The following is a 14,658-nucleotide window of genomic DNA, read 5'->3' as shown; positions in this document are numbered from 1 at the left end:
AACTTGAAAGTGACAAGTAAAATAAAACAAATTATTCTCCAAAAGCGACGACATGTACTGGGAAACGGAGGGAATATCTTTTTTGCTATTAATATGTTTATTTTATCAATGTCAATTTTATATTCACTATTTAATACTCTTTCCGTCTCAAATTATATGTCACTTTAGAAAAAATATTTGTCCCAAATTATATGTCGCTTTATAATACCAATGAAATATCGATGTTATTTTTCCTATTATATCCTTAACTATTTATTATTTTCTCTTCTTTCAATTCCTTCATTTATTTTTCCCATATAATTTATTAAGGACAATTTTGTAAAATAATTCATAATATCTTTTTCAAACACAATATTAATTACATATCTTAATATGTGTGAAATGTCCAAAACGTCTTACAATTTAGGATGGAGGGAGTAATTTTAAAAAATTAAGTTTTTCTATTAAATTATAGAGAAAAATAATACTAGTATTTTATAAAACTTTATCGGAGAAATATTTAGAGATATAAAGTCGATAAGATGGACATAAAAAACTTATTTTGACAACTAAAAGTTGTCGAACAACTTATTAAAATACATTCCCATACATTTGTGTTTCTTTAAAATTAACGTCTTTCTCTCTTCGTCACATTAACAATTATTTTGAGTGTATTGCTATTTACTAAACGGTATTCATGTATGTGATGTTCATAAGAACAATGTTCCATAAAAAAGATGGACATAATTTTTTTTGCAATACAAGAAAATTGATAATTTTCATCAACGGCCAAAGAGTGTCGTAAGTATCAGTCCAACCATATTTCAAGAGTGTCGTAATCGAATCATGTTTTTCAGGATATGTTTGATTTCTTGTCAAATTCTCGTTGATCTCTTCTTTGAATGATGTACTAATCCAAGACCAAGAGATTATTGTATTGCCTATAAGGACTAATGTTGTTCTATGGACTAGAGTGCCTCTTATAATCTCTTTAATATATAATTTACCTTAAAAAATATATATAATCAACTAAATATTTTCAAAAATAACAAGACAAAAGTAAGACATTCAGCTGGTTTAGAAAATCCAACATTAATGTTAATTCTAAATTACTGTTAAACAACATCATGGTAATTGCTAAGCATCCTCAACACTCAACAAAAGCATACATCACATCGTATCATATCATATCTCTGGAGTACGGTTAACATTTAATGATCAGTTATGATTTAAATCATACATTACATTACATGCATTTTGATCGAAGATATTTAAGATGATCATGTTTATATAAAGATACATACAATTAACTGAAAACAGAATGAGATTGAGTGCATAGCCATATATATCTTAAACAGTACGTGAGTCATAGTATCATATTATTGTTGGAAAGTGATTGTGGGAGTATTTGTTGTTCTGAGAGAAAAGTAACTAAAAAAGTAAAGGGTAAGTGGTGAGATCCGAGGCAGCTGATGCTCCTCCATTATGAGGATTAGGATGAGTAGGCTGTAAGCTCAAAGCAAACATGCGTGGACCTAAATTTGAGAATCCAATCACAGACTCATACTCCCCTCCATTGTCCATCATTTCAAAACGTGGATCTTCTGCTCTTGCATCCTTCCATAATTAAATCAGTCAATTATAAAGTTAGCTATATAGTGTATGTATATACTACCTATATGTTATTCTATCTAAGTTATAAGCATGTATGATACATACCAAGTCACGCAGGAGTCTGTTGTGCACCTCTCTCTCATTATTAAACTACAAAAACAAAATGTCAGTATCAAATAATAATATCAACTAACTACCTATGAACAGGAAATAATTTAACCAATTTTACCTTCTTCCTTTGGGTGTCAATCTGATTTGTTATCACCTTATACTGTAATCCATTGTCATAAGAAACTCGTTAGCATAGTATATATAGTAAGAGTTCAAAATCTTCAAATTGCACAACAAATTAACAAGGTGAGAGGTTTCTGTAGAATTTACACTTGAGACAAATTGATTGGATAAGGATGCAGAGTAAAAATATTTAACCGCATGCTTTCATTCTATGTAAGTAAAAAACCTGGAGAAGGGGACACATATAGAGGATTTGCCGCTGCTCGAAAAATTGGTATTAGCAATTTAGCATCGGCTAAAAGCCTATGCTAACTGAAAATTAATGGAGAAAACAATTTGATTTTGTGGAAAATACTACAGAACCAACAATTTGAACTGAACACCTGTAATTTATAGATAAAATGAACTAAAAAAATAACCAAAGAATTATTACGCCACTGCAGAGTTAATGGAAATTCAATAGTTTGCAATTGGTTCTTGTAGTGGACCAGTACTGTGTGGTCCTTTCTCAATTTAAAACATTGCATGACAGACACAAATTAGGCTGTGAAGATCAGAATGAAATCACAATTTACAACAGGATTGGGGTGAGCCCCCAATTTTGGTACTCCCCATCCCCACCCATCTCATGTTACTATCATGGACATGGTATTATATATTTCAATGTTCTTATTCTCTGATTTTTGGTAATTTTATGTGAATTTTGATCATCCAAAAAAGCATCGAAGTTAGTTGTGGATTTGCCAATTGCATGATGCTCTTGAGCCCCATCAACCACTCACAATATCTGGACCAAAATGCCAATTGAAAGTTGTGACCCGGTAGGTTGAACAAATGAAGGGGTCAATTGAGTAATCCTCAGAAAAAATATTATCATCATTGGCAAATGAATGCAAGAGGGAATTTGGCTGCCCAATTTTGAGCCGAATGTTGGTATACTTTTCACCAAATAATTTTTTTTGAACGACCTAAATAATTATTGATAGTGAAGGATACATACATATACATATATATATATATATATATCAGGTCACCCCTATCATGCTAATAGTCACACTTCAAATGTTCAATTAGACATGGCAACACAACCCGCACCTGCCCCGATTTTAACGGGGAAAAACTGAATTTACTGGGTCCGGATGTGGGAAAAATCCGGAGTTTTAAAGCGGGCCGGGGTCGGGGGCCTTTTTTTGAACGACCTAAATAATTATTGATAGCGAAGGATATATATAGGTCACCCCTATCATGTCAATAATCACACTTCAAATGTCCAATCCTAAACGTGAGGGTGTGGGTGGGAATGAACTAAGCAATAATATCATGCAAGATATGATTCTATAATTATTTGATAATGTTAGGTCTAATCTATTACTTATCATTTTTAAGCCTAGCTCAGACCTTTATAAAGCTCTACTTCACTAAAAAAAAAATGAATAAAAGCTGCATTGTTAAGTGGTGAGTAACGAAGACTTTCATAAATATACTAAAAACATAAAAATATAAGACATGGATTGACAAGATAACCATTCATGATATCAAAATTTATTTTGAGATTTAATATGAAATTTTAGATGATATAAACTGATTTCAACTTGTTTTCATAAGCTCGTGAATGGAATTGATCCTCTCATGTGTAATTTAAACATGAGACACTAAAGTCTTATCATTCATAAAGAAATAGAAATTTAGATGTGTTGTGTTTGAATGGTGAGAGATCGCCATTTATTCTCTCATGTGTAAATTACATATGAGAGTATCCTCCATTCTCCTCTCAGTTCCCTTCTTCAATATAGTTTATGAAAATAGTTTATAGTTTATATGATAACAGATTGACTTAATATTATCTATTTTAGTAGCAATAATGCTATTAATTATTCATATCATGGCAAAGGAAGGAGATAACCAAAAATTGTTCCATCCAAAAATCAAATTCGGTTTCTTCCGACGATTCGTTGTTGGTGAAGTTCCTTAAACACTTGAACTCAATTGTTTGGTTGGATTACCACTTTGTTGTAATTGTAATAGGTTTAGAGTATCACCGGTACTCTCATTAAATCATTTTACTTATATAGAAAAACAATATTAAAACACAAATTGCAACAAATTTTTTTAAATAACTCAAAAAAAATTAAACTGCAGAACTCTTCAAAAAGTACTCTTTCTATAAAGCAGACAAATATAATTCCAAATTAGCTACAAGGCAGAATTTAACTAGATTATTCCGTAACAAAAAACAGATTATGAAAGGATGAACATGATTAATTAGTCCTAAAAGTCCATTTTGTAAAAAAATACACTGCAATTTTTTTTAACATTAAAGTTCATTAGATAACGAGGGAAGTACGACACACTACGATTTGTTAACTATTTTATAAAATTTCAACTAAATTCTATGTCTCTGGATCAGAAGCTCAAGCTATTATAGCATCTGTTCCTTAATTAATTTATGTGTGTGATGAAATTTTGGATGTAAAGCTTTATATCTAAATTGATAAAGCTATATATATATATATATATATAAATGAAGTAGTACTTTAATTTAATCTAACCTTACGCTCACGAATAGCCTTGGCAGCCTTGTCCATTTCATCTTCAAGTAGCCTCAGCTCTTCCATGCTCAGATCATTCAGACATTCCCCCATCCTCTGCCTAGTAGTACAACACACATATGCATATTTATATATATACATGATTTAGGGATCAATAAGTCACCAAAGAAATTAATTTGTAATACTTATATACCTAATCTCCTTGCGAAGATTCCTATTGACATCTTTCAGTTTCTTCAAGTTCTCTTGCATATTCTAAGGAACAAGACAAACCAATAAATATAAAGTTTAATACGAAAGAAATAAAAGAAAAAGGAAAATGGATCTAACCTCATAATGAGAGTTCCACAGATCAATTCCTACAGTCATCTGATACTGATCGAAAAACTGCTTTGTTCTGCAAAAAAAAAGAAAAAACAAGACAATAAGCAGACATATTATAAATCTAGATAGATAAATAGAGAAGCTAGGGTTAGAGAAAGAAACATACGAGGCGGAGGGGCTAATGTATTCATGAAGCTTGCCAGTGCTGGAAAACATAATAATAGAAACCTTAGCATCACAAAGAACAGTGAGCTCATTAGCCTTCTTGAAAAGACCATTCCTTCGTTTTGAGTAAGTTACTTGTCGGTTAGTTGTGTTCTCAATTCTCTTGATCTGGATCTTTCCTCGAGCCATAGATAACCTACCTAGCTATATATTTCTTCACCTGGTTGTTTTTTTTTCTTCAAGTTTACTATGTTTGATTTATGTCTCCTTCCTTCCTAGTTCCTACCCTCTGTATAGATAAGTCTTGGCATGGAAATTAGAAAGATAAAGTTGAGAGATGCATTTCCTATAATGGTATGGTCTTTGCCAAATTACAGAAAGTTTCTCAAGGGTTTGTTATAAATGTCTATGCTTTTTATCGTTAACGCTGTTTCATGTTGGCTAGTGGGGACCCTTGCTTTCCGTCCAACTCCGTCTTATATGCCGTTAACTATCTCTCTCCCTCCATCCACACACCGATTTTTTTTTTTTTACCTAGTTGGGGTTTGTCGATCTATTTGTGATGCTTCTGCTTTAAGGATTCCTATAAGGAAATTACTGAAGAAAAAAAGTTTATTTGTTTGGTTTAAGCATATGAGTGGTCACAAATATATCAATTTCAGGTTTTGATCCCTATAATTTTTTAGTCACTTTGAATTTGATTCTCGCAAAATAAGAAACCATCGCTTTTTGTCCCTTAAGGATACTTTTTTGTTACAAAAATAATATGATTTGGCAAACGGAATCTGATGTGGCAAACAATAGTTGATGTAGCATTTCTTAATCAACATGATGAATAGAGAGAGTAGCACTAATATGACAATGTGGATTGAGAGGAAATTCTTATGGGGAGGGGTGGAATCGAAAAATAAAATTTGTTGGGCGAAGTGGGAGCAAACGTGTAAGCCGGAAAAAGATGAAGGGCTAGGTATTACAGATTTAGGGTTCATGAATCTAGCTCTTTTTGCAAAGTGGAGATGAAAGTTATTAGTTGAGAGGGGTTCTTTGTGGATTGCTAAACATGGTGATTGTGTCGTGTTGGTCTAGATGTATCATTTTTTTTTATTTTTTATTTTTTGTAAAATGAATTGTGCCGTGTTGGTGGAAGGACTTAAGTTGTGGGTGTGGTGAAGGATTGTGAAGGCGGTTCACTCCAAATTTTAATTTTTAGGAAGCTTGGGAATAAGATGACTATCCAATTTTAGGAAGATTTTGTGTTGCATCATGCTAAGAGACGAGGTGGTCGCCTTGGTGGACTTGGACCTGATTCCTTTATTGTACATTCATGCCATATTTTTAATGAGCTTTGTTATTGGACAACACATAGAATAATTGAGTCGGCCCTCTTTATACCCGTAACATAACAAGTATCATTTGTACTTATTTCCACTTATTGATTTGTAGTTTAATAAATAAATATCAACCCTAACCTCTTTCTTCTATATGATTTTCCACAAATCTCTCTTGGTGATCTATCAATTGTTTTCTCCATATTAATAAAAACTAAGTGTAGTATTTTTTGTCCATCTGATATCGTTTCATCACACGCTATAGCAAGTAGATAGCTTCCATGGTCGATCTCTCTAACATAAAATCAAATTGGTTTTCAATAACTTGAGTCTATTTTCTTAGTCTCTGCTAACTCACTATTTTCCACAACTCCGAGGTATGACTCATAAGTTTAATCTCTATATAATTTTCACAATTTTGTATATACCCCCATGTTCTTATAGATCAAAATTAAAGTGTTTATTCTCCACTCGTTCAACATTTTCTTTGACCGCATAATTTTGTTGAAAGCATTACCCATCCTTTTCTTTGCCCCTATTTATAAATAAGACCTTTCCACACTTTAATTGGTATATGGCCTAAGTGTCTTACCATTACCCATCATTTTCAACGATTTTTTTATCTCACGTTCTTGAATGCGATGGTATAATTTTGATCTTTCTCTTTAATAGTACTTGTTATAGTCTAGTAAAATCTCACATCATTCATTAAATAGGTTGTGGAAATAATTCTTCCATATATCCTTTAATTTTTTATCTTTTTCTATCTCATAACGTGTCCAAGAGGTTATCAGGCTTTTATGATGTGTCCTAGCGCGATGAAAGTCTAGTTGGCTCTAAATTTCATGATCAACAATTTAGGGGAGGATAACCTAGCTTATATATGTCTCTTCCATATACGATATAAAAAAAAAAAAAAAAAATTAAAGATCTTCCATATACAATAATTGGTATGGAATAAGAAAGTTTTTGACAACATCTAGGGGATCACATGAACAAACTATATAGTCATAGAAGATAATTGCATTTAGATTTTTTTTTATTTGAGGGATTTGCATTTAGAAATATTAACAAGCAAACAAATCAATCATGATATAATTTTTTCACAAAACATCTCGGAGGTTATTAGTAACACGACATATCAACAACAACCTATGAATAATATCAGCATGAAAAATAGCAAAAACTGAGAAATGGGATATTTAACGCTAACAGTGATGGGAATTTATCGCCGGATGGTACTTGGGGGCTCAGTGCAATTGTCTGGGACGATGACCAAGAAATTTTGGCAGCATCGAGTTGGACGAGGTTAGGCTTGAATGATCCTATGACGTCATATGCATATGCGATGTGATATGAACCCAAATTATAGAGAAGAAGTTGTATTATTAATAGAAATCAATAACTACTAGAGAAAAGATCAACCCATGTAATTCGAGAGCAAAGGCTCCTTCAGAGTACTGACCGTGTTGTCTTCTTAAATTCTTAAGTTTAATTTTCTGCATCCTCCAATTATGGCTAAACTAGTTCATCCAAATTGAAACGGAAGGATGAAACACAAGATGAACATACTCTAAGATTTCAAGCCAACACCACCCAATATCAAACCTAAATTGAGTTCTAGTGTTTTGTTTCCATAGTGTACGTAGTTTTAGTCATACCAAGAGGGTCGGGAATATTGTGGCTTAGAATTTGGCCCAATATCCTTTAATTTGATAGAGCTGATTTTGATGGAGGAATGTCCTTCCATTATTTTGTAACAATCAGATTTGGATAAAAAATAATTCATTAATAATATAATCCTTTTTAATTCCACTTACATAGAAGGATGGAGGGAGTAATAAATCTTTTTGAGTGGATATGAAGTAATAAATCAATCCATGCATATTGTCGTTCGTTTCCAATTATCTAAAATTGATTGTGAAATTGTTAGCTGAATGTTATGATTGGGGTTTAAATGTTTGTAAGTTTTGAAATGATTATTATCATTTTGTTTTTTTATTTTTATTTTTAAGAATATTATCATTTAGGGTGTGTTTGGTTTGGAAGAGAAGTTGTGAAGAGAGAAATAGGTGAAAGAGAGAGTGAGAAGAGATAAATATGTGAGAAATAGAGTAGATTTGATGTCTTGTTTGTTATAAGAGAGAGACGAGAGAAAAAGAAGAGAGAGAAATGTTGATTATTTATAAAAAAAATTACTAAGATGTCCTACAATAAAGTGAATAGATTGAGAATATAATATTTTAATGCAAGGGCAATAATGGAACAACAAAGTGAATAGTCTTCTCTCTCCCATTTCTTCTCTATTGTGAGGAGAAACCAAAAAGTGATGGGTCCCACTACTTTTTAATCTCTCTTCCCTATTTCTCTTCATTCCAAACTGGAGAAAGTTGCTCTCTCTTCCCTCTTTCTCTCTTCTCTCTTCCTTATTTCTCTTCAACCAAACAGACCATTAGTTTACTTATGTGCCACTTAACATAATACTTTAAGTTGGTAAAAAAAAAAACATAATACTTTAAAATAAATTGGATGTTGAAAATAATATAATATTACTATAATTACTTATAATTTAAGGGTTATGTTAACTAATGAAAACTGTGTAATCAATGCATTAAAAGATTAAAAAGTGTCTCTTTTGATTTTTAATTTCTTCTTTTGGATTCCTTAACCAGTGCCCCGAGGACACCGATTAACATTTCCTATGAATTAAATATCCAATATGTTGTAAATTATTTAGGGTAACTACACTCAACAATAGCTTCCCTAAATAAATCCTAATTTTCAATATCACATTCAAGTTCAACTGCCTTGCTTTACAACCATATTACAGTAATAATTTTTTCGTGAGTTTAGCTCAGTTGGTTGGTTTGAATGCGTGATGGTGGATAGAATTCAAGGGTTCAATAGGCAACGATCTCATGTTATTTGACCATGACTCAAGACGTCACTATAATCTTCTGAGCTATATCTTGGTTTCATCCTTGTTAGAAAGATGCCAAAACTTGTAGTGAAGAGCAGCAATAAAGTGCACCCCTCTGCTGCTTGCTGGACTGTGGAGGTGGTCGATTCGTAATTTGAGAATATGCAGAGATATGCCTGCGGTCTATGTGATATTGTGAAAGCTCAAAATAGGAAAAAGAAAAAAAAGCTGAATGGAAGGAAAAGAGATTTTGAATGATCCTCAATATAGAAGGATCATTTGGCTCTGTTTGGTAAAAATAGCGGATAGATGATAGCTTTTAGCTGATAAGTTAGCCGATAGTTTTTAGCTGATAAGCTAACTGAAGTGTTTGGTAAAAATAGCGGTTCAACTAGGTGATAAATGTAAAATGACATAAAGGGTATTCTTAATTCATAATAAAAATTATATCAATTAATATTTAAGTATTTGTAATTTTGTAAACTAATTTTTCTTTAAATAAATACTTTAAATTTATTAATTTAATATATTCTATGTATTATAAATTAAATTAAATTTTATTCACTAAAATTTTATCTTATATTTATTATCATTTAAGTGTTTCCACTTTATAAAGAAAATAACATTTACCTAAAAAACAAAAAAAAAAGTAACACTAATAGAGTAATACTAATAACAGAGAATAAAGAAAATAACACTTACCTCAAAAAAAATAAAAAATAAAAAGTAACACTAATAGAGTAATAGTATTTTGTTTCGTAAAAAAAAAACGAGGTATATATTTTTTCAAAACAAAAAAAAAAAAAAGGTCAGCTGATACATATACAAAAATTGGAATAAAGGGATAGTAGTCTTTATTACGTAGCTTATTATAAAAATTGTAATGGTAAAAATGGAATTTAAATGAAATAATAAGGGTAAAATTGGAAGAAAACGTGAGAAGCTATAAGCTATAAGCTCAAACGCTACTTGGAATAGCTTCTGAAAAATAGCTTATAAGCTCGTGAAATAAGCTATAAGCTCATGGGGAAAAAGTGTTACCAAACAGAGCTTTTTTTGTCAAACGAGCTTATAAGCTATAAGCTAAAAGCTCTTTTTTGGGGTTTCCCAAAGAGACCCTTTTGTGTCTTTTGGTTTTTTTATTCCTATGGCTGCGAGACAGCTTTTCCGTACTTAATTTGTTTTCTTCATTTTTTTTCCTTCTAATTTTGGATTCAATAATGATAACTGGACACAAAAAAAAGCAACACGTATTTGACATCGTCACGTTATCGCGTTTGCTCTCTTCAACCAGTCTGTTTTCAACCTCGCGTTTGTCCTCGCCATGATTTTCTCTCTGGTGATGGTGATGGACGAGTGCGATGGCGGGTAAGGGAGGCGATTCGGTGGAGCTAAGTTTTGGTAGGACGGTGTGGCGGTGATGGACGGTATGGTGGCTGTTGAGAACGGCAGCAGGTGATGGTGATGATTGATGAAAACGGTGATGGTGAAGGTTGAGCATCCAGATGGAGAGGAAAAAGAGAGGCCAATTCACACAAATACCCCTTATGTTGAGTTGAAATCTCAATTATGCCATTGTTTTTTTAATGGAAAATTACAAAAATGACTAAGGTGTCATATTTGTGTGTTCATTTATCATTCCTGTTTTGGATTTATCACTTTTGTTGTTGTTACAATTTGGTACACACACAAAATGTGACTAAAAAATGTACTATCTCGTAGTAATTTCTTTTTGAAAAAAAAATTAACCGTTATACTCTACGGATTTTTTAAGCGGAAACAAAATTAGAACACAAAACCATCGACCGGTGGATATGACATCTCAATTATCATAAAATGTTTAATACGTTCTAGTTGGGTATGTAAATCAGTGTGGTTAATCCAGTTTTCTTAGGCTTTGTTTGCGAGTTGGGTTTTGGAGGGGAGGGGAAGGGAAGGAAAGGCTTATGGAGTGGTAAACCCTTGTTTGTGAGTTTTAAAAAAACCAAGGGAAATGTTTTGGGGGGTTTTGAAGGGCTTCATTTGTCCAATTTTAAAGTTCCCCCAAATTGGGAGGTTTTGGGGGGTTAAACATACAAATTGACAATTTTGCCCTCTTAATAATTCAAAATTCCAATTTTAGACATTACTAAAATTATTACAATCTTTTTTAAAAAACAACTTATTCAAAACATCTTATTTATACAAAACAGCTTATTACGATCTCATTTTCAAAAACCGCTTATTCAAAACAACTTATTTATGCAAAACAACTTAATAGATCTCTATTTCAAAAACAGCTTATTCAAAACAGCTTATTTATATAAAACAACTTATTACGACCTCATTTTCAAAAACCGCTTATTCAAAACAACTTATTTATACAAAACAGCTTATTACGACCTCTTTTTCAAAAACAGCTTATTCAAAACAGCTTATTTACGCAAAACAGCTTAATACGATCTATTTTTCAAAAATAGCTTATTCAAAACAGCTTATTTATACAAAACAGCTTATTACGACCTCATTTTCTAAAACCACTTATTCAAAACAGCTTATTACAACCTCTTTTTCAAAAACAACATATTCAAAACAACTTATTTATGCAAAACAGCTTAATACGACATCTTTTTCAAAAACAACTTATTCAAAACAGCTTATTTATGCAAAACACCTTAATATGATCTCTTTTACAAAAACAGCTTATTCAAAACAACTTATTTATACAAAACAGCTTAATACGACCTCATTTTCTAAAACAGCTTATTCAAAAGAGGTCGTAATAAGCTGTTTTGTATAAATAAGCTATTTTGAATAAGCGGTTTTAGAAAATGAGGTTGTATTGAGGTGTTTTGTATAAATAAGCTGTTTTGAATAAGCTGCTTTTGAAAAAGAGATCGTATTAAGCTGTTTTGCATAAATAAGCTGTTTAGAATAAGTTATTTTTGAAAAAGAGGTCGTAATAAGCTGTTTTGTATAAATAATCTGTTTTGAATAAGCAGTTTTTGAAAAAGATATCGTATTAAGCTGTTTTTTTGAAATGAGGTAATAATAAGTTGTTTTGTATAAATAAGCTGTTTTGAATAAGTTGTTTTTTAAAAAAGATCGTAATAATTTGTTTTTCATAAGATAAGCTGTTTTTTTAAAAAAGTGGCCGTAATAAGTTATTTTGTATAAATAACTTGTTTTTAAAAAGTGATTGTAATAAGCTTTTTTTTTTATTATTTTTTATTTTTTATAAATAAGTTGTTTTTTAAAAATAAACTTTGACAATAGATCGTAATAATTTGTTTTTCATGAGATAAGTTGTTTTGAATAAATTAGAAGTTAAATTACGAAGTATAACAATGTATTGATTTTAAGAGGAAAAAGGGTAAAATAGTAAAATTATAACATAAACCCCCATCTTCTTACCTTGTTGGCTTTTTAACTCCCAAACAAGGGGAAAGTTTTTCCTCCTTTCTCCCTTCCCTCCCTTTCCTTCCCTTCCCCTCCTTAGCCTTTCTTTTTCTTCCCTTCAAAACTCGCAAACAAAGCCTTGGTAATTTGTTTTGATAAAAGTTAAAGGATAATAATGAATGATTTTTCTAATTCATAGGAAGTAGGAACCCTGAACTAGTTAAAGAATTGGAGCTGCAGTTACGCTTCAAGTTAGAGCAAGAGGAATTCAGTATGATTTCATCTTTTTTCTTTTTTTGAGGGGAAGATTTCATCTTTTGTAGTAGTCTATACTCCTCTTGATGATTAATGTTCCTGTAAAATATCAATTAATTATTACTAGTTTGAACCATTTTTTTGGTCTAGACTACTAGAGTAATAGTATGAACCTTGTAGGTAGCTGATAATATTGCTCTTAATTCAATTGAATCTCATCCCATCTTAATCTAAATAGAGTCACCGTGAGCTTAACTCAGTTAGTATAGATAACACATAACATATGTAAGGTGCAGGGTTCGAACTTCGGCCACCAACAAAAAAATAATCCATAGAGATTTCGTTGAAGACGAAGTGTATGTTTCAAGTTTGGGAATTATATTTCCAAGAATCCATGAGCAAGGAATATAAGTATACTTAGGGTTGAGAAAAGGGGCCCAACCTACGATACCGGTTCGTTTAATCCGTTTTTTTTTTGACGAGTTGGACTGAAGTTTTGAACTCGTTACCTCTAATTGTATCGCCTCACTTAACTCGTTGAAAAAAATAGGGACGGACCACCCCACCAACTTGTCAACTTGCTATTTTTTATTTTTCTATCAATAAGTAAGACATAATTTAAAAGTGGAGCAGCTAAATAACTCACTATAATCCAAATTTGTATCATAAGCTTATGTTTTACCACAAATTTATTTGTTGTCAATTTTATTTATTTTTTAAACAACATATTTTTATAACATTAAAAATGTTAAAAAAATGCATAATTTTTTTTTTTTTGTTAGAGGGGTCTGCCCGCCAACTCGTCAACCCATCAATAAGCGGACTCTGGTGGAAGAATTTTAGATTAGCTCACTTAAATTATCTCGGTCTGTCTCGTCCCCGCTTTGCCATCCCTATGTATACTCATATTTGTAACATTTGTTGTTGAGATGAGTCTGATATTGTCTCGAATAAAATTACTTCTATTGGAAATAATCTATGGAAAAAAAAGTGGTATTATTTTTTTTATTTGTTTAAGTAGTTTAAAAATTAGAAATTCAATTATTAAGGTGAATAAGCGAAGAATTTGAGATTCGAATCGAACACTTATATATCACAATATCTATGCCAACTGAACTGTGTTCATGAGACAATAAAATTATTATTTTATTTCACGATTAAAAAAATATTGTCAATGTTTGTTTATCGTGAATTTAATGTATTATATAAAAAAAAAAAAATTTGTGAAGGTTTTGGCTGGTAGGTTGACAGGAGTTATGAATATAATGTATTTGCTTTCGTTGGACACACATTAGCAAACAAATTCATTGTACATGTATATATCTTGTCTAGCTTGCAATTGCAAGTAAACAATAATAAAATGCAAGTTTATCTGCATTTTGAATTTGAGCTATAACTTCAAAGTCATATAAACCTACCTAATCCCTTTGATTTTGACATTCCTAATTTTGTTTATATTTTTGCCATATTTTTACTCCAAAATATAAACTCGACGATGCTCTATGACTTGCCCATCATTTCACACGAATAATCAAATATCATGCATCCTTTGTCTTATATTAATTGTAATCCAAGCAATTTGCTTTCTTTTTCGGGATTAATAAAAAAGTTCAGTACACGATTAATATTATTATTTTAATTTCAAGTATATGTAACCTCAATGGCCACAACTGTTTTCACCTGTCCAAGATTATAAAATAATGTCCTTATGATCTTGCTTGATCTAATAAAAATGTTTTCGACTAGATATAGAAGACATATTCTCATCTAAATTCGAATTAACGAATCAGGTAAGGCATTGTACACCAGAAATCATAAACATTCCAATTGTATGGAAGTTTCATGATCAAGTGGCCACTTGCTTGTCCAAATTCGATTTCTCCTTGCGTGGGCCTTGTTATCGCTTTTTCAA

The 14,658-nt window shown here is 31.4% G+C and overlaps 1 protein-coding gene across 1 annotated transcript; it reads right to left on the bottom strand.

Annotated features, from left to right (window-relative positions):
* Window positions 1-1,157: 1,157 nt before the first annotated feature.
* On the bottom strand, window positions 1,158-5,454 carry LOC11433683 (agamous-like MADS-box protein AP3). The gene is made up of 7 exons (XM_003603673.4): window positions 4,867-5,454; window positions 4,707-4,773; window positions 4,570-4,631; window positions 4,377-4,476; window positions 1,823-1,864; window positions 1,699-1,743; window positions 1,158-1,596 (listed from the first exon to the last, which is right to left on the bottom strand). Exons 1-7 carry the CDS (start codon window positions 5,052-5,054, stop codon window positions 1,411-1,413), a joined length of 690 nt encoding a protein of 229 aa, XP_003603721.1. The 5' UTR covers window positions 5,055-5,454; the 3' UTR covers window positions 1,158-1,410.
* Window positions 5,455-14,658: the final 9,204 nt, after the last annotated feature.

Source organism: Medicago truncatula, chromosome 3 (genome assembly GCF_003473485.1).
Source record: "Medicago truncatula cultivar Jemalong A17 chromosome 3, MtrunA17r5.0-ANR, whole genome shotgun sequence".
Lineage (NCBI taxonomy): Eukaryota > Viridiplantae > Streptophyta > Magnoliopsida > Fabales > Fabaceae > Medicago > Medicago truncatula.
The sequence above is the reverse complement of the archived record's forward strand: the minus strand, read 5'-3'. Positions and strand labels throughout refer to the sequence as shown.

What these genes read in the sequence shown, in the direction of transcription:
- LOC11433683 (XM_003603673.4), bottom strand. Translation starts at nt 5,054, where the DNA reads ATGGCTCGAGGAAAGATCCAGATCAAGAGAATTGAGAACACAACTAAC. An exon ending in TACATTAGCCCCTCCGCCTC is followed by an intron (nt 4,774 to 4,866) that starts GTATGTTTCTTT and finishes TTTTTTTTGCAG; the next exon opens with AACAAAGCAGTTTTTCGATC. An exon ending in ACAGACTCCTGCGTGACTTG is followed by an intron (nt 1,597 to 1,698) that starts GTATGTATCATA and finishes TAATTATGGAAG; the next exon opens with GATGCAAGAGCAGAAGATCC.